The sequence below is a fragment of the Embiotoca jacksoni genome, unplaced genomic scaffold (genome assembly GCF_022577435.1).
Source record: "Embiotoca jacksoni isolate LCO1_2020_lvr unplaced genomic scaffold, fEmbJac1.0.p SCAF_58, whole genome shotgun sequence".
Lineage (NCBI taxonomy): Eukaryota > Metazoa > Chordata > Actinopteri > Embiotocidae > Embiotoca > Embiotoca jacksoni.
Window position 1 is genome coordinate 296,603 of NW_027185412.1, and position 25,903 is coordinate 322,505.

Here is a 25,903-nt window from a genome sequence, read left to right on the forward strand (position 1 = left end):
TAAAACTCTGAAAGCGGATTTAATGTAATATCAGAAATAATTCAGGGAAGTTCACTTTGATTTAATGTTATTCCACGTTTTGGAGCGGTGGTAACCAAATGGTCGAGCCTCAAGATTCACATTTTCTTTTTATGTCATTTAGTTGTTTTGAGCAGCTCAAATTTATTCCATAAAAAAAAAAAAAATAAAAAAATAAAAAAACAAAAAAAACAAGTGCATACTCAATGTCTTCATACACCATGAAAGACATGAAATAATAATTAAAAAAAAGGCAATAATAATGATACAAATAAACAGCAGGTGGCTTCTGCACACATATTGCATTATGGGAAATGTATGCATTTCAAAATAAAAGGAGCAGGAGTTCCGTAAACTTCAAAATAATCTTTTTTACAAATTCATACAAACCTCATTGACCTCGTCAAAATGGCTACGCGGCCCACTTTGAAGTTGCAACCCACCAATTGGGAACCACTGCATAGCTTGTTCTGTCCTCCTGTACGGGGAGGTCAAAGGTCAGGGTTATCTGACGAGTCGCCCCTCTGGAGATTAGTTTGAAGACGGTTCTGTGGGGATAAGAACCGGCTGCAGGACGACCTTTTCCTCTTTAACCTCCAACCTGCCACCTTTATTCATTAATAATAATCATTCATACCGGAGTAGCGCGGGTCAGCTGAGTCACGGTATCGAGGGTAATAATAAACCAGTGTGGCGCTCATTAATAGATAACAGTACTATTAGAAAAACACCCCGCTGAGGTCGGGAAGTTTTGTAGGCGGCTTGAATTCCTCCAACTGTAACTCAAAATAGTGTGAAGAAGTAAAAAAATATATTCTATTAGCAGCTGGGAGAAGGTCGACCGGCCGTCACGCGTTCGTAAAAAACAGATTTTTGGAAACGCGCCTCGATCGGCGGAGGACATCTGCGTCGACTGAAACCATCGTTCCCCCCCACGCGTTCCTCGTGTGCGAGCAAACATCATCTGTGCTGAGAGGAAACTTACTTCACACCGAGGACGTCTCCGACGGTGACGAGCCCTTTCGATCGTCACCGCGTCGCTATTCTTTCTCTTTGTGCCTCAGTTCGACGTTTCGTGCGGTAAACAGCAGATGTGCCCGACGTTTTCTGGAATCTTCAGTTTCTTTCTTTTTCATTGAAAAGTTCAGACTTCTTACTTTTATTTAGGCTTGAAAAAAATCCTCAGATATCGTCACATCGTTATTCTTAAAGGAGCGGTGTGCACTATTGACAGAAATAAGAATTTAATAATCACGTTTTATTCGTTAACTGACTGTAAGAATCGTCTTGTTTTTATTAAGAGTGGGCGGGTCCCTCCTCCACGTGTTTCTACGGCAGCCCAGAAGGGACAAACCCAACGCTGAATTTTGTCCGTACTTAGAAAAAAAAAGGGAGGACGAGACGAGGTGCAAGAAGTCGTCTGCAGTTTCTCCACCTCACCACTAGATGTCACTGAAACCAATCATGGATAAACACCCTCGTTAAAAGTCTGATCGCGCGACTCAACGTGAACACGAACTGACCAGACTGGACATGTTGGCGAAGTCGCGATGCCGCAGCGTCGTGATGAAGTTGTCCATCAGCCGGAGCTCGGCCGTCTGCCGGTCGATGTTGGGCGGGACGAAGAGGAGGCCCGTCTTGGCGCACAGCACGGTGTAGGACGGCAGCAGGTTCTGGCAGGTGCACCGCTTTGGACACAGCATGGAGGAGATGCAGGGGGGGAGGGAGGAGAGGAGGACGAAGAGGAGGAGGAGGAGGACGAGGACAGGGCACGCCGGCGAGGACACCGCGGCCATGGCTGCTTCTCCCGCTGCAACAAGAGACACAGAAGCAGAAGTTAAAAAAAACCTCCACAGGCGCCTTTAAATCGACTTGCAGAGAATCAGATTTGACTTTTTTTTATGCTTTGTCCAAATCACTGCTCCCGTAGGACGGGAAGATCAGCGGCGATGGCCTCGTTGGCGCTACCAGCCTATGAATGAAGATCATTTGTGGCTGCGACAGATAACAGCTGCAGAAAAATGTGTTCATCGGGACATTTTCTGCACTTTCACAAACTTTTTCTGCAGCTGACAACAACATAGCAATTACTTCCTTTATGCCCCCCTCCTCCCCCCAAGAAGTTTTCAGTAAATAAATAAATGCTTCAGAGGAGAGAGGATGAGGAGTGACAATAAAGAACCGGAGAGGTCGTTGGAGCAACTCTTGGTTTTCTTCTTCTTGTTTTTTCTGCAGAGTAAGTTGTCCTGAAAGTAAACAGCACTTATATCATCAATTAGTCTCACTGCGCTCTCATGATTACAATCTAAAAAAGAAAACATTAAAGAACACAAATTAAGCTCCATGCCGCACTCTGTCTCACTTCATAAAATTTCATGGGTGTGTTTTGTTTTTGTTTTTTTTGGTGCATAAAAACGAGACCGAGCTGACTTCTTCTCCAGCCGACGCAATAAAGGAATACATTTCCATTGATATTGATTTCCCTCCATTCAGTTCGTACGTCTCGGAGCTTCAGCGGAGCCCTGAATAAATTCATACGAGGAGGAAAAAGGAAAACACGCACAAACGGGGATGACATATGCAAGCAGAAAACATGCCAACGCGCACACACACACACACACACACACACACACACACACACACACACACACACACACAGATTGCTTCATGTGCGGATGCCGACGTGTGCACGCTCTCCAAAAAGTTCCTCTGAGTTAGATGCCGAGCGACTGGAGAAAGGTCGATTGCAAATAATGGCGAAAAAAGGGACGCGCTCTTTTATTTACGGCGCTGAAATATTCAAACTGCATCTCGACTGCAGCGCAGAATACAAAGCGGGAAGTCTAGCGTGTGTTTGTGTCCCCGTAACGGGCCGGAAAGCAGCAATATACGCAGCTAAATGTGGGCGAGAAATGGCGGAGATGTAATGGAAGGAGATAAATTCAGTGGAAATAATGTGGAGAATTAAAAACCCCCAAAAAGAACTGAGACTGGGCTCAAATGTCAGCAGGTAATTAAAGAGGTGGCGCGTGATGGGACGCGTTCGGGCGATAACGAGCGACGACGGGAACTCATTCGTGAAAATAAGACACGCCGGGTCCACGACAGCAAAACGTGAAATAGCCACGCTTTGCCCTGCCGAGGCGTGAAAGTTACACGCTGTTCTGTAGCGGATAAAAAAAAAAGAAAACAAACTGCTGCTCTGAGCCATGTGACCTACAGCAAAATGAAAATGATTGGTTATATTGTTTAATGCTCACATAGATGCTTATGTTGTTTTGGCTTAACATTTTATTGTTTTAGTTTTTTTTATTTTGTTAATATTGCTTAATTTGTTTTTAAGTGTTTTAATCTGATCTGTTTTAATTCTGTCTGATGTTCAGCACCACTTTTGTTGGGTTATAAAAGTGCCACATTAACAAATAAACACACTTGACTTTGTCTTTTGTCCTAATAAAAAAAAAAATCTGATTCTGCAAACGAATGAAACGATTCGTACCATCGGTAAATGTGCACGACTTAACAACTTTCTTAGGTAAATGTTTACTTTTTGAAAAATGCAGGACGCTGAAATATTTAACATACATTTTTTTTTTTTTAAACCTCCAGATAAGTCTGTTGTACGTTATTTCATAATTACGATCCAGTTCCTACAGTTAGTTCTTCATGACATTGGGAGTTTTGTGTAATTAGACTTTCTGCTGGTTTGAATTTACATTTGTTTTAATGGGAGAATATTTGTCAAAAAACCAGACAGAGGTGACCAATTATCTCTCCTGCACTCGTTTGCTTACAGCCGTATTAACGGCATTAATGTATGCTGATTTATGAGATTACTTCGGGAGAGATCTCGCCGTGGAGCGTCGGTGTGGTGGGAACGCCGTGGAGCGCCGCTGCTCTGAGAACAGATTTAATTTGTTTAGTCAGGCCGGCTTTAAGCGTGAGAAAAATGCAAAACAGCTTCTTTTTTTTTTAGACGACGAGCACTTCTCCATCTCCGTCGCCCTCTTTTCATCACTCACTTCTTGACAGAAAGTGTTTCTCATTTCGATTGCGTCGCTCCTTCAATCACCCCCCACCCCCCCACCCCTCCTCCTCCTCCCATCATCCCTCTCACCGACTCTTTTCAGCTGCTTCCTGTCGTACCTCTCTCTCTCCGACCCTTCATTCCTCTTGTGCCATCATCACTCTTTTCCTCTGAACCTCCATCCGTCGCTTTTCTGTCTCTCCGAATATCTTCATCCTTTTTCTAGCCTTCATGCACCCCCCAAACAACATCTACAGCTGAGGCTTGAGGGGAGTGCGATTCTTTTTTCAGGTAAAATTAAACTGGATATAAAAGTGTTCGTTGCTTCCAGCTCTGTAAAATGGTTCCGATGCAGAAGTGCAGCAAAATGTGTAAAACACCTGTCTGTCCACTACGAGGAAACGTGTCTGACGTGCCTCACATTGTTTAGACCACACGGTGGATATAAAAGTGTTGTTAGCTAAAGTCACTCCTTCTTATTAGTTTTCTGGAGGTCCATCTGAAAATAATCCCTCATTCATTAGAAAAGAAGATTCAAGAAGACCTGGTTTTGGGGGCGTGTCTGTTTGATTGACAGGCCTGTGGTGCAGTCAGGTTACAGCTATCGGTGGGCGGGACGTAGTATCGTCAGGTTTCCGATCAGATCGGTCAGATCCACCGCTGGCTCCTCCCCCAGCTCGTCCAAATATGGTCACTTCCTGCTCCAAACCGCTCCGAACTAGCAAAGATGGTGACGGACAGAATCTGAACTGGAGGATTCATAACGTTCACAAACCAACGATGACATCACTGATGGTTGATGACATCACTGATGTTTGCAACCCAAAATTAGGTTGGAGGGAGATTGTGTGGTGGGCGGGGCATAGCACGTAAATATGGCGACTCCTGGCTAAAAAACAAAACAAAGATGCGACGGCCAAAATGCCAGGACTGGCGGTGGAGTGAGATTTGTAGGTGAGACTAAAACAGAAACTTTTCCAAACAATGAATAAAGACGAGCATGAATTCAGCTTTAAGTCCACGTACAGGAATAACAACTCTTTTTGAACCGCAGTGAAAGATGTTAACTGTTCCTTCTGCGGCTTCAGTGCCGACTTGGCTGTGTAACAAATGGAGGTACATGTTCAGGGTGAGAGAGTCAGCCATGCAGAGACAGAGAACTCACACATCTTAGTCACACTGTCACACACACACACACACACACACACAAACATACATAAATTATATATAAACATACATGAATCAGCGAGAGAGTCACACCTACAGGGAGCCGAGGCACCAGCTTATTATTTTGGCTGACTTGTCAGCTGAGATAAACAACATCACCAACGAGGGCACAGAAGGAAGGAAGTGAAGTTCAGAACCAGGATCAGGATCAGGACCAGAATCAGGATCAGGACCAGGATCAGGATCAGGACCAGAATCAGGATCAGAATCAGGATCAGGACCAGCATCAGGACCAGGATCAGGATCAGGATCAGGATCAGGATCAGGACCAGGACCAGGATCAGGACCAGGATCAGGATCAGGACCAGAATCAGGATCAGGATCAGGACCAGGACCAGGATCAGGATCAGGATCAGGATCAGGATCAGGATCAGGACCAGGATCAGGACCAGAATCAGGATCAGGATCAGGACCAGGACCAGGATCAGGATCAGGACCAAGATCAGGATCAGGATCAGGACCAGGATCAGGACCAGGACCAGGATCAGGACCGAGGACCAAAACGTGAGAAGACAGAAAAAACCCCAAAAAACAGATGTGTACAAATAAGAAAGAAACGGATGATGCAGAAGTTACCGTCTGCAACCAGCAGGTGGGGATGTTGTGCTGCATCTTTAGAAATGTGCACACAAACACGCAGACTCGAGGCTGGAGGAAAATCAACTGTGTCTACTGCAGGAACAGAAATAACCGTGAAACCGGAGAGAAACACGGGAATGACGGGATGGAGGGAGAAGTGTGACGACCGCTTCGTATCCATGACGCCCAGCGGCGTTTTCTCCCCGAGGCCGAGCGACGCCAGGCTTTCCCCCGTTTTTAATCACACTGCAGTTTCCATTTTAAATCACTTCTTCAGACCTAATTTTAAACTAACACATCCTCTTGCTTCCTATTGTGTTGCTTTATATGGTTTTATTCATCTCGTAGTTCTGTTTGGAAAAGTGCTATTTAAAAAAACTTATTTTTAAATTATTTTTCAAACGTGCTCACTGCGACCCGATTAAGACAAAGAAAGTGATTTCTCAAAGGGCTGAATTTTCCCTGTCTGTCTCCCTGTCTGTCTCCCTGTCTGTCTCCCTGTCTGTCTCTCAGATCTGCTCTGCCGGTCTCCTCTCTATGGATGCTTCTTGAATGATGCATTTGAAATTGGATTAAAATCAATAATCACTGACATCCACAGGGCCCAACTACAGATGATGATGCTGCACTCGTGGAAGATGTCTGGGTCGGATTCATTCATATTAATACAGCCCGAGTTTTTACTATTCATGCCAACGCAGTGTTCCTCTGCAGACGGGAGGAGGTGGAAGTCTCTGCTGTAACTCTGCAAATGTAGATGGAATTGAATCTTCATTGTATAATGATTTTTAAATCCATGAATGTTTATAGGAACCCGATTTAGCATCTTCTGTATAACTATATAAGAAGTGAAAGAAAAAACATAAAAAATAAAGATACACAAAAGCAGGAAGACAAAAAAAGATCATGTACTTAATGACCAATTTGTTAAAGAAGTTAGCTACAACAAGAATGAATTGGCCCTGAACATAAAACTCATTAAAGACAGTTCTGAGTATTAACTGTCTATATGGGGGGGTTTCCTTGACCCTCCCGTCCCCACGCCATCCCGTTGCCAAGGTTACCTACATAGATGCACTCCTACTTGCTTATATCCTTATATTTCTGGGGTATAAGCCTGATTTGCCGGCCAAATTTAAAATGTCAGAAGGGCCGTAATGTGTTCACTAATTGAACATCAGTCTCCTTTGTTTAAAGACCACGGCCTGATGTTTGAAGTCCATTCATGTGGAACAGCGAACAAGACCGATGATTACAAAGAGCTCACACAAAGGCAGAAAAGAAAAAAACTAAAAAAAACACAAGATCAGGTAACAAGTGGAAAATAAGCAAACAGGACTGCAGCTAGAAAAACTTGGTGGGTGGTGAACAATGGTGCATTCACCGGATAGAAAACATGGATGAGGACATCTTTTCAGGTTTAAAATGGCTTCACAGTGTTCATTATTCTCATATCAATCATGCCTGATGGTTTTACTTTGCTGACGGTGTCAGGTGGTGCAGGTATTAGCTAATGAGAGAAGGAATAATAACAACAATAAAAAGACTGGACATAAAGGAAGCGATTAAATTGGTAACCGCGCCTCCTTCATTGGTTCAGATGCTGTTTATGAAGCTCGAAGCCTTTAATCTGTTGACCGTGCTCTCCTCCGACGGCGTCGACCGTCGGACACGCAGCAGAAACACTCGGGGGTTAAAAATAGATGTGAAGAGCCGGCGATGTATTTGAAGCTACGGTCCAGCAGCACATTCGTCTCCACAGATAACTAGAAAAAGCACAGACGGTTGTTTTCCACAGTTTCAGGCTGCGGGCTTAAAATTTTACTTTTTTTTTTTTTTACCCCTGATATGAAGTGAAATAAATATAATATAATTATAATAAGCCCCGTGCAAGGCTGCTTGACAACAGGGGGCGCTCACACACAATAATGTGTTGCTCGTGTGCATCTTTGTGTGCGAGGCAGAAAACAGGCAGGAAAAATATTCACTTTCGATTAACATCAATCACTGTCATTTATACCATTGACATGTTAATGGGTTGGCGAACACACAGCACACTGGATAGACTGTATGTCATGGAAATTGTCATTTATATTTAAATGTCACTTGGTTCCTACAGTCATCAGCGTTCTGCTCATTACGAGTCGCGCTCGGTGACGCCGACAGCCTCGTACTTTAAACCACCGGCTGTAATCAATATCACTCAGTGCCAGTTTAAACACCGAGAGGAGCCGCCATATTCAAATGTCCTCTTTATCGCTCACCTTCTCAGTCATCAGTCATGTTTATTATGGTATCATTCGTTGAATATTTAATATGATGCCAGGGCAATATTTGATTACATAAAAAAACACCATCACCGTTCAAATGCTACCATCCCACCCGTCACCGGAGATTTAATCCCTCCGGAAAACCAGATTACGTCAGAAAAACAGGTTCTGAGGCACCTTTTCTTTTATTCAGCAGTTTTTCTCAACAATCAGGTTTGGATTTATTCGGGTTTCTTACAATGACAGCATCTCATTTATTGAGGAACGCTGGTTCTGAACACTGACGTTTCCACTCGACCAACATTAGAGTCAAAATGTTTTTTTTGGCCTACAGGTTCTCAAATCTTGAAATAAACCTCGTCAGTATTACAACAAAATATTGATCATCAGCAGGTTCAAGCTTCATCGCATCAACTGCATCACGCCACTATGAAATTTGCCAGTTTTTCAACGTGCTGAGTGTTGGAGAAGCTCTTCTCCATCCACATCAACATGTTCAACAGCAACTGTTTTCTCTTTCTAAATTCTAAGCTCAAGGTTCCCTGAAGATCTAGTACAAAAAGAAAAATATGTCGTGTCCAACGGCTTTTACTAGGAAACTGAACTTGCCCTAGAGTACTTAAAAATGTCCCCTTGGGATTAATAAAGTATGTATGTATGTATGTATGTATGTATGTATCTATCTATCTATCTAATCTTATGATCTATAGGTATTCGTTCACATGAGTATCATTGACGTTGTCCATTTTCGTTTGAGGAAAGAAAACAAAAAACAGTCAACATCAAAACAGGGTTTTTGGTCCGTGAACACATCGAGATCAACACCGGTCACTCGGCATCAACTGGGAAGACATCAAAGCTCATCGGCCGGGGGTCCGGAGGGGGATCGAGGAAGAAGTTCACATCTGAAATCATCTTTGAACAGAAACACGGGTCGTGATGTTTCCCGTAAAACACAACCGTCTGTTATCATGACATTCAGACGGCACTCCTTCATATTAATGCGCGTTGAACTAACGAACGCCCCGAAGCTGAAATATTTGTTCTTCCTCTAAACCATTTAAAACCCTCATCATCTACAAGTTTTGACATCCTTCAGAAAGCTTACACGGTGCCCATCGCTGTTGCTGCTCTTTCTCTCGGCGGTGATGGATGTCTCCACGCCGTCATTCATATTAATGCCACCGCAGCCGATATCAATCACCGTCCAGCCGCTACTCGCTCATCAGCGGCGTGGAATCTGCCTCAAAGGCTACGAAGATCAAAGTCAAACAAAAACCCTGGTCCGCCTTTCATAAAAATTCAATTTAATGAGGCTTTGATCACGCACCTCTCGAAGTCGATGATTTCTTTGTTGGATTTTGTCCAGAAAGCTCGTTGTGTTTGTTTCTGTTTGATCACAGGACTGCAGTCAATCAGCGAACGGGTGCGTGAGCATTTGCTTTGTCATTTCGAGCGAGGCCGGCGTGACTTTTTGCAGATTTGTTTGCTACATAAATGCGACACGGCGGTCGAAGCCCCCGAAGAAATATGGAACATAATGACTTTTCAGCTCCACAGTGCAACGCTGCATAATGAACGCCACCTGACCTGAAATCACTGCAGCACCTTCCAGATTATGCTTTAAATGATACTGGTGTATTATATATGCACACTCGTGGATGCTCAGTATAATCACTTCAGTGAAGTTGGTTTCCTGTTGGCATTTGGCCAGTTACCATGTGTTGCAGCTGCCCTGCTCTCCTTTAGTTTGGCATGATTTAACAATGAAATGGAAAGTTATGGTTTAATAACTAATGACAATGACTTGGCTTTTTCAATGTAATAGGAATAACAAAACTGCACACATGACACTGGCGGGAACATGCCACTGCATATAAAAGTGGACGTAGCTTCTGAACAATGAGGCCGATCCAGAAGTGTCTTCAGCTGCAACACCAGCGAGTGCCACTAGAGGTCGGCTCCAAAAAGCCTCCGGCTCCATAGACTCCCATTCAACTTCTCTCATCAAATCCAAAGTGAATAAAATGTGTCCATCAGTTATCTCGGTGTTGTTAGCTAAAGTCACTCCTTCTTATTAGTTTTCTGGAGGTCCATCTGAAAATAATCCCTCATTCATTAGAAAAGAAGATTCAAGAAGACCTGTTTTTGGGGGCGTGTCTGCTTGATTGACAGGCCAGTCAGGTTACAGCTATCGGTGGGCGGGACGTAGTATCGTCAGGTTTCCGATCAGATCGGTCAGATCCACCGCTGGCTCCTCCCCCAGCTCGTCCAAATATGGTCACTTCCTGCTCCAAACCGCTCCGAACTATCAAAGATGGTGACGGACAGAATCTGAACTGGAGGTTCAACCATTAATTCTGGTATGAAAAATGTCAACGTGGCCTCTATGTTATAGATCCTGGAGTGTTTTTCGGTGGTTCAGGTGCAGGTTGAACAAGACTTCATTATCCAGAAACAAACACTCAGTTGATGAGCACCACTTCATTAATCTTAAGGATGGAACATCTCCAGCTGGATTAAACATTGTTTATGAGCGCCTCAGCCAACACATTAGTAATTTTCCCTATTTCAACATATCAAACACCCTGTGGTTTAAAAAAAAAAGAAAAAGGGAAGCATATTAATCTCGTAGCTATCGCTTCACTTAAAAATTCACTGATGGTGAAAAGAAAACATGTTTGTCAGTGTGTTACTTTATACAAGTGCCAACTTTAAACTTAAATCACTTTTCTCAATCGTGTAATTCGGTAGAAGTCGTTTCAAGCGTAGTGTTTCTCCCAGCAGCGAGAGGAAGAAGTGATGCTGGTAGATTTTTCTAATGTGGTGTGCGATCTCAGCGGGACTCCGGACCCCTCCAGTGACATCATCACACCATTTGCATTTTTGGCAGCTCATCTCCTGAACAAACAGGAATAGCGTTATCAGCGGCAGCCAGCAGCCCAATCAGAGCGGGTCGGAGATGGTGATGGTTGGAGGTTCGATTCCTCTGCTGGCTCACCGACACTGATGACACTTACTTCAGGTGTAAATGTATGTCGACACTCTGCACCTCGTTGGACTCCATTCAGTCCCTCCAGGATTTCAGAGTGTTTTTTTTGATTTTCTCAATAATGTCGATGTAATTTGTGGCGTTTTAAGTGACTTTTTTTTTGCGTAAAATTGCGGGAATTAGAAAAAGTTGCAAATTGATAAAAGAATAAATCTGCAATCACTTCCTGTGATAACAATCATGCTGCACATGACAGAAATATTTTAGTTCTAATCTTTTTTTAATTTATTTACTGAACTTAGAGAACCACGGAGATAAAAGTTATATAAAATAAATGTTAAAAGCTGCGTATGTTTCCAGAACAAACCGTCTGTGACTGGAACATAGAAACAACGACTACTTTGCGTTAATTATTTGGATTTCCTGGAGGGTCTGTTTATGTGTTTAATGAGTTCTTCAGTACAGGACACAGTGGCGGCTGTATTTTATGTCTTGTATTTATTTACTTTTACTTCTTTAGCTTTTCAGCTGGTCTCCGCTGTTTTGTCATCGTCTTTCATTCTGTCTCGGATACGTTTTGTTTTATGTATGTTTTCAGCTACACATTTTAATTGTGTTCAGGATTTTTTTTTTAATAATTATCGTTGCACCCTGGTCCTGAGAAACATCAACTCGTTCCACTGGATGCGTATTAATGCGGAAATGGTCAAAATGACAAATAAACTTCAGCAGAAACTTTGCAAAAGTTCTGCGTAAAAAAAACTATAACATGTCTGTGTGAATGTCGCCTAGAGATTCAATAGATCTGGTATCGAATCAACATTTTGATGACAGACGGACGACATCTTTCGGATCTCAGAAACGCAGCTGCAAATTACAGCTTATCACCACAGGTGTCGCCGAAGAGAACAAAAAACAGATCGGATCTCACAGGATGTCAAATATCTTTGGTAGTAAAGAATCTTGAATCCCTTTGATAGATGCTCTCCTTTCCCAGCATGCCTCAGGACCCCCTGCGCTGACATCACCATCCCATTACTGACTCCCAGTTGGTCCAACAGCAGCACCAACACTGCTGCTGGACACACACACACACACACACACACACACACACACACACACACACACACACACACACACACACACACACACCTGTCCTATTTTGCCCTCACTTTGCAGAGTAAACTAACGATTCAGTTGAAAACAGATTATTTGAAAGATTTCAAAATGACGCTGAGGTGACTGAAGGGGTTTTTGGAAAATGTGCGCTCTCGACAGGGCATCTAACTGTGTGTGTGTGTGTGTGTGTGTGTGTGTGTGTGTGTGTGTGTGTGGTGTGTGTGTGTGTGTGTGTGTGGTGTGGTGTGTGTGTGTGTGTGTGTGTGTGTGTGTGTGTGTGTGTGTGGTGTGGTGTGTGTGTGTGTGTGTGTGTGTCATGGCTGGGTGAAGACAAACAGTCATCAGTCAGATTGCTTCATCTCATCTGTCTCAGTGTGACTGTGGAGCAGCAGAGTTTTCTGACGTGTGTGTGTGTGTGTGTGTGTGTGTGTGTGTGTGTGTTTCAATGTTGAATAACTGTACTTTTGCAAGTTTTAAAGCCTTGTGGTGTTGCGTGTGTGCGTGCGTGTGTGTGTGTGTGCGTGTCTGATTATGTGACTCTGATTTTGTAATGAAGCGGTTTAATTACATTCCTGAATGTCACTTCTGTACGTGTCCGTATAAAAACTCACAATCCCATAATGTGGCGTCTGTGACGACTGCATTTAAATAATTTTACAAGTTAAATCTGAGCACTACTGCTGTTTGTAGGTGATTGTGTGTCATTGTGCGAGCGTGTGATTGTTTTTTTTTGGAGTCAATCTTGAATAATTTTACATAATCCACGAATGAAGACATTACAGCGGAAATGAAGCCGACATTTGAAACACCAATCAGCTCTCGGCCGATAATGTGCTTTCTGCTGGTTCATATTAATGCGACTGTGTGTGTGTGTGTGTGTTTTTATTGAATGTGCGTTAGCAGTAAAATAAAAATAAAAAAGCTGTATAAAAAGGTTACAGCAACACAAATCAAGTTCAGTGTTTGATCGCTGCCAGAGATTGACAGCCTCCTTTTTCAAGAATCAATTTAATGAGATAATAAGAAGGGGAAAAAAAGAAAATTAAATGCAGTTTGGGGAAACATCTTAACTTTGTTTTCACCCCGGAGACGCAGCTTTTTCTGATTTGCTAATCTCCTGAGAAAACAAATGATCTAATGATTAAGAAAATTTGAGACACATTTCAGAGGGAGAGATTTGTGTCTATTATCATTTCAAATAATAAAATGTTGGTTTTCCATCACAGACTGTCTATAAAACTGGACGTAGACGTGTAAGTCAATACAGAAGTGCCTTGAAGTGTAATACCACTGAGGGCCACTAGAGGCAAGCTAAAACAACAACAACAACAACAACAACAGCTCTGTCTCCAATAGACTCCCATTGAAAAAGCATGAAGTTCTCTCCTGAAATACAAAGTCAGTAAATGTTTTCCACGAGTCATCACGATGTCGTTAGATAAACTCGCTCCTTCGGATCAGAGTTCTGGTTCTTCTGGAAATAACTCAAACATTCATTAGAAATCACGACTCAAAGAGAAATACGTTTGGTAGATTTTTCTCGAGTCAGACTCATGATCCCGAGTGGCCCGAAAGGTGTCGACATATTTATTGGTTTTGAAATTAAAGTTTAAAGCTCGTTGAACTGAGCAGAAAAAAAAAAAGTTCAGGTTCACTGATGGCCTTATTAAACTGTAAACATGCAAAACATACAATTAATACAAGAAAAAAACCCGCCAGAAACTAAACACAGAAATACATAAATAATCATGTAACACACACACACACACACACACACACACACACACACCTGAAAGAGATAAGCGTGTCTACTCACACACAAACACGCAGCTTATTGCTGTTTCTACAAACACAGGCGGCCGTTTGTTGTTGACAAGAGGATTACCATGTCAATAAGAGGCAGCAGCGCAGAGGAGGAGCAGGAGGACGAGGAGGACGAGGAGGAGGAAGGTGGCAGTGCCAGACAGGAAAACAGGACGGCGAAGAGAAGGAGTGAGGGACGGAGCAGGAAGAAGTCGACTCTCGACGGATAGAGTTCATTTACGTTTTAGCGTATTTTTTAAGAAGCCCAATTGACATTAAAAGTCAGCGTTACCTAAAATCTCACAATTGATTAAAATAACTTTGTGGTCTAAATCTTTTTAATTCCATGACGATCACATCGTTGTGTCCGTGGCGTGGCGTGGCGGCTATTTTGAGTGTCTCACCATGAAACTACAAGTGACTAACTTTTATGTACATATTCCGATCTCCCCGACGTGCAGCGTGCGACGGCCCGCAGATCACTGCTGGCAGTTTTAATTCACTTTGGATTTGATGAGAGAAGTTGAATGGGAGTCTATGGAGCCGGAGGCTTTTTGGAGCCGACCTCTAGTGGCACTCGCTGGTATTGCAGCTGAAGACACTTCTGGATCAGAACCATTTTACAGACGTGAAGCTACAAACTCTTTTATATCCAGTGGTATGTTGCCTCCAGCGTCATCATTTTTTAGGTTTTCATCTTCATCAAACCACATTTTCACGGTCAGAGTTAGCAGCTCCTTAAAAACACACCGCGGACCGATCGTAAAGCTGTTTATCATAATCCGGGTTTTATGAGGGAATAAGCAGAACATCCACCGGTTCTCTCACACATCATCTCTTGCTCTCTTTTCAGGCCCATAACATCGTCAACATGGTCACAAACACCACAAACACCCCGTCGGGCAGTTTCTCCCACAAACACAGACTCCAGGAAACAATCTTCTCTTTCCTGAAACCTCGTCATCGACGGCGGCGCTAATCAACACTATCTCCACCTCGCAGCATCTTTGTGTGTGTGTGGGAGGGAGGGAGGGGGGGGGAGGGGGGGGGTAATTATGCAAATGTAACTGTGTGCACACGCGTGTTCATATTTGCTTTATGTGGGTCTCTGGCATGAGCCGTTGAACACGCAAGGAGGAGATGTGGGAACTACTGGAGGTTAGATAAATCAGAGAGGGAGGAGGATGAGGAGGAGGAGGAGGAGGAAGAGGAGGGGTGGGGGGCAGAGGGATGAAGATGAAGAGATGAGAAAAGGCAGCAGGAAGGCTGACACCTCAACACCGCTGCAGTACATCCTGTACTCAGCACAACACTACGGAGGGAGATGGAAACGAGGCCGTGACAGCGATGAACAGACTTCACTGTGCGTCTGTTTTAGACTAATTATTAATGGAGTTCCACTCAACGTGAAGCTCACGAACACAAGACTGTCTTCAATGGAAATGTACTCGACTGGCATCCTCTTGTAGTTTCTCACTAAAACACAGCAGCACTTTTAATTTTAATGATGCCAACAAGTCCCGTCGAAAGACCTAAATAAACAACTTTTATTTTTGTGTGTCTGATTCTCATCCCGTCGGTTCCTACGAAAGATGCAAATCTTAAAAAAAACAAAAACAACTGACAATCAACGACATCATCACCTGAACTCCACACGTGTTTTTTGTGACCACTGGTGACGTGAACATTTGTGATTTCACCGTGGAACCTGAAGCTAGAGCAGAAAAAAAATATCCGATTTTGGGGTCAAAAAAACAAAACAAAAGCCGGCCACAATAATTCTTAGCGAATGTTCCTCAGGAGGACTATTTTAAGTGACGGATTCAATCCTCATTTGGTGCTCTAGTGAGTATTTGGGGCACCGGGACAGTTAAAACAGGCATTAAGCTGGAGTCATACACTTGCTCCAAATACAAACAACATGAGACAAATATCTGGATCGTTCATGAGACACGATAAGAGATGATTAAAAGTAAAATATGAAGATTGAATCCGTGAACTACTGTAATATAATATTAAATGACAGTATAAATAAATAGGAAACAGAAAGATAAGCATAATAAGACTGTTCTCTGAGTGTGTGAGAGAGAGAACAGGTTTAACAGAGACAAAAATAGAAGTAAACAGAAAGCCTGCTGGAAAAATGATGTTCAGACAAAATGACAGTTTAGATAACAGGTGTAAACACACACACATACACACACACACACACACACACACACACACACACACACACACACACACACACACCATCATTTTCCCGTCCTGCCTTGCAGAGGAGCTGGAGGTCGAGGCCTCGGAGGCTTTGTTGTTCCTGACGGGCCGTCACCGCCGGCACCAATCTGCCCGAACAACCAGGCAGCTCGGCCGAGGTCCGCGAGAGGAGGCGAGAGGAGGCGAGAGGAGGCGAGACAGCTGCCGGGAGAGAAAATGAGTCGACCAGGGCGACCACTCTGGAAGCAGGGAAACCACGGCAACCGGCGGCGGGAGTCTCGCCGGAGGTCAGACTCCAGGCTGCTTCCCTTTCTTGCCTCCAGGCCTTAAACAGTCACTGAAGTCTCATTCCAGCGGCAACATGGACAGAATTTTGTTTGAAGTTTGTATTTTTCTTATAAATACTTAATAAAATTCAGGGCTTTTTTTCTTCTTCTTTTTTTCTACCTGTTAGTCATCATTAAAACAAATTCCCTAATGGTCGATGAGGTAGTGAGAACAAGAGCAAACATTTAAATGAAGTTTAACGTTTAATTTATACTTAATAATTATTATTCAAACAACATGAAATTTGTTCTGAAATCCTCATCTCCAACTTTATTATTCGTGATGAGGATTTTCCTCTGATGAGTTTCATACTAACAAACATTGTTTTTTTTGTCTTTGTTTTTGGATTCTTTTTAATCTTGGAATAATTTAATGAGATGCTGCACCTCATCTTTATTAATAATAATAATAACGATATAATTACAATCATTCCTTCTGTCCGCACCAGCTGTGAAGAGGCCACTTCTGAATTTGAGAACAAAATCAACAGACCTCGTTTTGTGCTAATTATAAACAGATTATAAATCCGGTAAAAAAACAATTTTAGAAGGTGAAATAAAAAGATGTTATTTTTTAATGGTTTTTTTTATTTTTCCAGAACAAACAGTATTTACTGATTCCTTCGAGGTTCCTTCGTTCATGTCTTCCATGTTTGTCATGAGCTCAGTAGCTGTTTGTGAAAAATACATTCTGGATCAACGAATAAAAAAAGATGCAAACCGAAGGCCAGTCGGAGACGCTTTAACTCCGGCGTGACGGTGACAGATTGCAGCTGCTGTTCCTCCGCTGTCTGTCTGCAAGAGAGGCGTTATTACCTTTCACTAATGCATCTGCTCCGAGCCGGCAAAGCTACGGTGTTTATGATAAACTGCAACATCAGTTTGGCAGAAATGGTAGGAAACAATAAAAAAGCGTCTCGTCAACAAAGAAGAAGTCCTCAACGGACGCTTTAACGCAGCTACTTAAAGTCAGAGCTGCTGCGTTCAGATCGTCTGCAACTGTGACAGCCGACAGTTACGTGCTATTCATACTGTAAATGTACCACAAAGGGGCATTGAAGTACCAGTTTAGAAAGAATAAAAAGGGTTGATGTTGACACTTGTGCTGCTGCTTCACTTACTTCTTTACCAAATCTCAGCAAATCAACGTTCGAACGAGATTTCATTTTTTTGACGTACGTTCTGAGAGTAACACCGAGGTTTCATCAAACCGTTGTCGGTCGTGAACGTCGGAGCTCCACTGCGGCGCCATGGCAACGGGGTTCTCCAGCATTACCAGAAATGTGCAAGTTTCTCACGTGCAACTACACAACCATCGCTCCGAAACCTTATTTCTGTTCCCCGATAATGAAGCTCGAGCAAAACGGCCGACGTTTGGACGTCGTGGAAGAGAACCAGCGCACATTGGACTTCAAGGGATTTTTCTGAAAGCACGGCTGCAGCATTGGAGCATCGTATTGCTGCTCAAAGACACCTTTGAAGGGGACGGTGGTCGTTCGGACCTTTGAATCTGGACAGTACTTGAGCCGAGACTGATCGCAAGCGTGGGAGGAAAAAATACGGTGAGAAAAGATAGAGAGATTGAAAAAGCCTTTTGGAAATGAGCCGCAAAGAAACCCGATCACCCTCCAACTCCGCGGAGGAACTCGTCTTCGGAGAGGAGGCGGGAAACTTTCCAACAACAGAAGCAGTAACCGGGGCGGAGAACCGTATCTGCTGGGGAACGCCACCATGCTGCATTGGACTCCGCCTGAATGAGAAAGTCAAATAAATGGACCCTTTTCCACGGCGGCGGTGCCCGACATCTCCCAGGTGGAAACGCCGTGCGAGCAGGAAGGATTTGCTTTACAGCAGAGTGAATGTTGTTTTCACACAAAACAAAGAGGAGAATGAGTTTTTATGGAGAAAAACAATTGTGTTATCGCCTTAGAGAATATCACCGTTTCCTTCTCCAGCAGATTCGACAAGCAAGACCACTTTAAATAGAGAAAGTGACATCCGGGGCTCAAAAGAATTTCATTTGGGTTTGTTCCGATCCAGAGAGTTTTACAGCCACGTTGTCAAAATGTTGTTTTCGCCGGCTTTCCGGCCCACCAGGAAGGAGATTATGTTGGAAACATGGAGAGATAAATACACAGCAGTGCATTCAGTTTATCCAGCGAGCATTTATTTGGTGATGCTGGCGGGTGGACCGCCCCGCCGACACCTCTTCACCGTTTCACAGTGTTGAATCTGTCGGAGACCTTTCACCCCGACGGGAACAGAAGAGTCTCCTCCACTGACCCCCAACTAGTAATCTGATCTGCTTTAGTGGACTGAAGTGTTAAACACTGTCGTGCACAACTCCCCTGCAGAGAAGGAGGAAGTGTGTCTCCTGTTATTTATCGCCTTAATGACTTCCTAAACATATGGAGTGTTTTTCACGCGTGGCATGGAGTAAATTGAGTAATTTAAAAAAATAGAAAAAAAGAAAAGCTCCATACCGGCCCACAGCAGGGGCTCTTGGATGATGCCTTTGTCACGAGTTCACTGTATGGGAAAAAAAAAGTCCAGGAAACACCTGAATTTCAGCATTTCAAGGAGCCTCTGAGGCTTTTATGTAGCACATACGGCAAAAATTGTAATATGACAAATTCATTTTCCCGCGGCAGATGGAGAGTTCATCACCCTTCCCGGGCTGCTGAAGAGAAGCCGAGGGAGGGATGCCTCATTAGTTGAACCACTTCAAGCGCGTCGCCATTTGCCAGGGGAGAGCAAAGTAATAGAGAAAGAACCTTTGTCGGGCTAACCGACCATGTGGCTACAGTATCTTCTTGGCTAGCGGCTTCAAACTCGTCACTGCGAGGACAGAGCTGTCCTTTCAAAGACTGTCGGGCTTCTCATCTGACGATGAATGCTCATCACGAGAAACACCGTAGAAAAAGAAACAGCGACGACATGAGAGCGTCACCAAAAACGTTCTCCTCGCGTCTACTTGAGAGATCTCTTCGGAGAGACGGCGTACTCAACGCTACATTCAGCAGAGAGGAGGTCAGAACACAAACAAGCCTTCAACGCTCAGTGTTACATACCGTCCTTCACATGACACGGAGATGCAGCGTGGGCGGCACGTTTAGCGGCAGCGGAGGTTCGGGTACCGCCGAAGGTCAGGCAGGTGCACAAAGACCGGAGTTAGGCAAGTTAAATGGAGAGAAATGGACTCGGCGCTGTGGCTTGCTGCTACGTTGCAGACAAGCTGGCGACGGTGATGATTCGACTGCTGTGTTCCTTTTAGGATCCTTACAGCTCGTTCTCAACACGACTTAGTTTTCTTTATGTTGCAGTTTGCGTGACTTTGCGGATGCTAAATGATATTTTTAGCCTGATTAAAGTGAGGTCACCCGTTGGTTTATAAACGTCCATTATGAATCCTCCAGTTCAGATTCTGTCCGTCACCATCTTTGTTAGTTCGGAGCGGTTTGGAGCAGGAAGTGACCATATTTGGACGAGCTGGGGGAGGAGCCAGCGGTGGATCTGACCGATCTGATCGGAAACCTGACGATACTACGTCCCGCCCACCGATAGCTGTAACCTGACTGCAACACAGGCCTGTCAATCAAACAGACACGCCCCCAAAAACAGGTCTTCTTGAATCTTCTTTTCTAATGAATGAGGGATTATTTTCAGATGGACCTCCAGAAAACTAATAAGAAGGAGTGACTTTAGCTAACAACACCGAGATAACTGATGGACACATTTTATTCACTTTGGATTTGATGACAGAAGTTGAATGGGAGTCTATGGAGCCGGAGGCTTTTTGGAGCCGACCTCTAGTGGCACTCGCTGGTATTGCAGCTGAAGACACTTCTGCATCGGTTTCACTTTTCAGACCTGGAGACTCTCTGTCTTCATCATCGGTCTCTCCAGAAAACTAATAAACACTTTTATAAAGTGAAGTTGAGCCTGAGGTGTCCTTAACTGTGCAGAAGGAGAACCCTTTTGTCAGCTGCCACCTCAAACTGTAAAGCTTTTGTCCAACTGGTGAAGATCCAAAGAAGGTGAAACTGCAATGAATGCGAGAAGAGGTGTTTTTCAATTATTAAGAGCAGGTAAATGAACAGACTCAAAAACTGAACAATCACAGCACATAATGATGATTTTAGATGTTCTTTATGCTGCAGAGTTCGGTTTATTGGTCCAAGAATCCATTTATGCCCTCACCTTAGTATTAATTAACGTGTTGTTCATGCATGAGCTCATAAATGAAAGACTTTGAACTCGTGTTACTTCCTGCTGATTTCATGAGGTATCAATGCATGAAGTAATGCAGGAATTCATGCATGAATCCGGAATAATTCATTCACCCTTAAATTGAAGTGTTACCGTAAATATTTAACTGAAAAAAATTCTCATTTGTCAACAGATAAAAAAGAGATTTGTGCAAAGGTGAGTTCACCTGAAGGCTATTGGATCAATAGTCTGCAGACGGATGATGGACGGGGATGTAATGAACTTCAAAGGTCTCTCGGGGGTGTTGACATATACCGCCGTATTTATTCTGGATTATTCTAGTACACTTTCCACCCCATGTCCGTGTTTGCAGAAAACAAAGGCTTTTCTTTTTCATATTTTTTTTATTTTTTCGAGCTGGCGAACAAACACGGAAGGAGAGTTTCAGCCCAGCTTTCCATCCAGTAATTCACTCAGAAAATATCGATCATTCAATTCATCCATCCTCCTATTCACCTTTTCATCTTTTGTGTCCACACATTAAAAAGCCCATCCGTCCATTCATCCAGCCTTAATTGCTATCCATCTCCATTCAACCCATCTCGCCATCGTTTCAAACGCCCCTCCATTAATCCACCTGTCCATCCGTCCATTAATCCACCCGTCCATCCGTCCATTAATCCACCCGTCCATTAATCCACCCATCCACCCGTCCACCCATCCATCCATCTGAGGTCATTTGTACGGGACAAACGGCGAGAAACAATCGGGATGATGTGTGAAAAGGTAATAAAAGAGAAAAGAGGCGATGGGAGTTTTGTTGGGAGTTCGTGTGCTGGTGTAAAAGATACTTCGAGAATAAATGTGTTGAAAAGAGTCGAGTTGTTGGCTAATTGTCTCTGTTTTGACCACTCATCAGTATTCTCCTTCAGCTCCACGTGTCAATTGAAAGCATCCTCCATTTCTTCTTCTTCTTCATCCCTGACATTCCCATCGTGTCCACCACCTCGCCTCACCTTTTCTGTGCTAATGTTTCGGTTCACTCTGTGAGGACTTTAAGAGGCTTTATGCCTCTCAGCCGCCACGTTACCGGGGTTTTCTGAAGAGGGAGTGAGAGAGAGTTCAAACCACAGAGGTGCGAAGCAGGTTTCCTCCCCAAAATAATGAGAAAAACACAGCGAGTCTGAGCCCCACTGGTTGCCATGTCTCCGTGTTTATTACTGTCTAGACCGGACGCTCCCCAAACTTATCAGATCGCGCTCCGCTATGTTACCAAACCACATTTCCCATCTCAGATACAGACACGTTTCATGAAATAAAAATCCATGATTTAATACCCTCAGAAAAGCTAAACAACAACAACAACAACAACAACAACGTGAAGCTCCCAGTTTTGACAACAAATACATCTCTTGCTAGAATTGGTGCCACTGGGAGAGCTGGACTCCTCGTTAGCATTGAAAGATTCATCTGGCCCGACGTTTGCCATTTCATAACTCCACTCATTCTGTTCTAATTTAATTTAATTTCGAGAATAAAGTTACAATTTTGAGAATAAAGCCGAAATGTTGAGAACAAAGTCAACTCCTTGGGATCCTCCTCCATCACCATCAGGCCAGCGTGTTAAAGTGTGAAGGTGAGTTTCTAAAATGGTGTCAGGTTCTTTACATATTAATACAGTAAAAACTATTATTTTATGATTTATCCTCGTCGTTACCCCTCTACTTTATTCTTGAAATTTTGACTTCATTCTCGAAAATTAAACTTTATTCCAGATATTTTTATATTATTCTCTCTATATATATTTTTTTTTTATATCGATCGTCATTCAGTTCGTCCAATCCTTGTATTTATAATATCTGACTTTTTTCCCCTTAACTTTCAAATACAATGACAACTGTTGGCTAAACAAACAAGAGCATCATTCATTTTTGATATAAGTTCACAGCATCTGTAATTTAATTAAATTGACTTGGATATTGTGGTTTGATTATGGTATTAAACAGAAACAAACATACGCTGCGCACAGTTTAGTATTTATGTAAGACTTGCTTATGGATTAACGTGCGTGACGAATGTAAAGATGCATCCCGTGAAATGTATATGCAGCTTCTGTTCAGCTTCTCAAGTCTAAGAAATCGGAGGGAGGTCACGCTTGCAGTAATGCAGTAAATATGATTTGAAAAGGGGATAATGGTGAGAGAGAATGAAAAACATGACGACATCTTTGAAAGGCAACACTTTCGTGTGGAGGGTTTTGCCTGCTTTGTAGTCTAACCAGAGCCGGCAATATATACAAAAATATACACTGTATGTAGAAAAAGTCCACTTAAATACTGAAAAGTGAAATGAAAAAAAGAAAGAAAGAAAAGTAAAGGAGGAAAGCAAATACAGCACATTAACTCATACACACACACACACACACACACACACACACACACACACACAAACACACAAACACACAAACACACACACACAGACACACACACACACACACAAACACACAAACACACAAACACTCTCACTGTCCATCTTCTGAACTGTGGCCCAGTTTTCCAGCCATTCATGTGTGTTTGCTTATTTTGGTGAGCACAGCATGAGTGTATTCATGTGCGTGAGAGACAGAAAGTATGTGTGTTTGTTTGTGTGTGTGTGTGTGTGTGTGTGTGTGTGTGTGTGTGTGTGTGTGTGTGTGTGTGTGTGTGTGTGTGTGTGTGTGTGTGTGTGTGTGTGTGTGTGTGTCCGCCCAGATTTAGGCTGGAGTTATTGGTAGTGGTGAAGCCGCTACACTTGAAACATGCTTCACAGGAGATGATGAAGTCAGCTGGAGGTTCGTGGTGAGCCGAAGCGCTGAGCCCGAGAGACAGGCAAGCCCAGATGAACCGCAGCAAACACTCAAAAATCATCCCCGTGTGGAAATCCAGACGATGAAGCAGTCATGTAGCCGAAGGGAATCCCCCCTTCCCCCCTCGCTCCCCGCTAACCTCAGTTTATCTTTCAATCAAGAGTTTATCCAGTTTCTGACTGAGGAAGTAATAAAGCCGTAATTACAGCTTTTAAAAGCAAATATCAAAAACAAATACTTGATGCTTTTGTTTGTCAAACTCTTTGGAAGAGATGGTTTTTATTACAGTTGTGAAAATGTCTGTCCATAGTGGGGGGCACATGGGAAAACTGGGATTTATATTCATTTTTACTGTTGGTAGCAAGAAAACCAGCAAGATGTCTATAAAGCATTTTTAGAAGTTCAGAGGCTTTGCCGAGAACAACCAAAAAAACCACATTTGATTTATGTTAACAGCCTCAAACCAAACCTGCCTGGTTGCTCCTGAGCACAGACAGTTTATAAAAGTGTTCGTAGCTTCTGGATCTGAAAAATGAGGCCGATGCAGAAGTGTCTTCAGCTGCAATACCAGCGAGTGCCACTAGAGGTCGGCTCCAAAAAGCCTCTGGCTCCATAGACTCCCATTCAACTTCTCTCATCAAATCCAAAGTGAATAAAATGTGTCCATCAGTTATCTCGGTGTTGTTAGCTAAAGTCACTCCTTCTTATTACTCTTGGTTTGATACTCTGCAGTAGCTTTAATTCATCAGCGGTACATTTTTATGTGGCAGACTTTTGGTTTTGTATGTGAAACATTGAAGAATCATTTTTGTGAGTCTGTGCTCTACGTACAACATATTTTCCTTACACACGAGATTGATGTAAAATTGAATGTAAAAAGGCCGACAGATTTGTAGACAGAGTAAATAACCACACCTTCTTACGTTATATACTTCTATTCTGATTTTGTGGTAATCCACTTGTGTGTGCGAGCCTCCACTCAAACCCCCTGATTTGCAATTACGTTGACATTTGGATTCATAACTGGTGATAATTAGCGCCCATCACTTATCATGTACGGAAAAGGAGACTTTTATCTCTGCGGCTCATTGAAGGGATGAACGTTATTCATTCATCATTTCAAAGCATTATTCCATAAAAATGGCAGAGTTACAAACATTCGCAGAGTTGGAGTTTGTGCCGCGATTGGATTCATCTTTTCCTGGACGTCCACATCAAAAATCACGTTTATTTATGAGGCTGAACAGATATTTGTTGGCTTTTGTAAACAGCCTGTTACCATGGAAAACAGCTTGTGGACTCATTGAGGTGTTTATCATCAGTGCAAAAAAAGACTTTCACGGTTAACTCCATGAACCCTTCAGATATTTTCACGGTAATTTCACTACCTTCAATTTGAAGCTCTTATCTTGGTCATTATAAGCCATACAGGCTATTTTTCTTTTTTCAGAAGAATCAAGGCTATCCAGATCTGCCAACATAATACTTACATATATTTTTTATTATTAGTTTTCATGTCAAGGGAAATGAAAAGATTGCATCTCATTAAATATCTTGTTTTTACATGTACCTCGCCATAAAAATGCCGCACGGAGATCTTTTCATGATTGTGTTGGATGGAAATAACTGAAATCGTTTTATTCACAGAGTCTTGTAGGAATTGTTGCAAATTCTCTCAAATTCGACCCTGAATGAGGGATTTGATTTTTGTTGATGCATCATTTACAGGCAGCAGCACAATGGTGGAAAAAAGTCATCAGATCTTTAATTAAGCAAAAGTTGTGACAGAACAATTTAAAATGACAATATTATCTCTGAGCATAATAATACTTCTTATGTTAACGCCGCAATATTAATTACTGGGTTATGCATTAATGTGTGAGCAACATTTTGATGATGCTGGTTAACACAAATCTAATTTAAACTACTTAGTAGTAATATTTAAAGGTATAAAGTAGCATAAAATAGAAATACCCGAGTACATCAAAAATACTTTAGAATTGTACGTGAGCACATTTAATATTCAATAAACGCACCCGGACACATTTCACTGCAGCAATAAACAGCAGAAAAGATGAATCAGTTTAAGACGGCGTGTGGAACATTTGATTAATGTGTTGTCTTACAGTCAGACGGTGATTTGTTATTTTTTTAACGGAGAGAACGTCCTGTCGGGAGCATTTATCAATACAAAGTGATTTATCAATAACACAGCCCTGATATTTCAGAGCCGTGGTCGGGGCCATCGATTCCAACTCTCACAAACTGCAGTCA

General features: G+C 42.8%; 1 protein-coding gene across 5 annotated transcripts in view; it reads right to left on the minus strand.

Annotated features, from left to right (window-relative positions):
- Positions 1–25,903, minus strand: part of LOC138212684 (leucine-rich repeat and fibronectin type III domain-containing protein 1-like protein) — a 255,155-nt gene that overhangs the window by 44,571 nt on the left and 184,681 nt on the right. For all 5 annotated transcript variants that reach the window (XM_069173171.1, XM_069173172.1, XM_069173169.1 and 2 more), the window contains one exon: positions 1,542–1,828. In XM_069173171.1, the coding sequence (XP_069029272.1) occupies positions 1,542–1,814 (273 nt within the window). In that variant the 5' untranslated portion in view covers positions 1,815–1,828. The remainder of the gene's footprint in view (positions 1–1,541; positions 1,829–25,903) is intronic.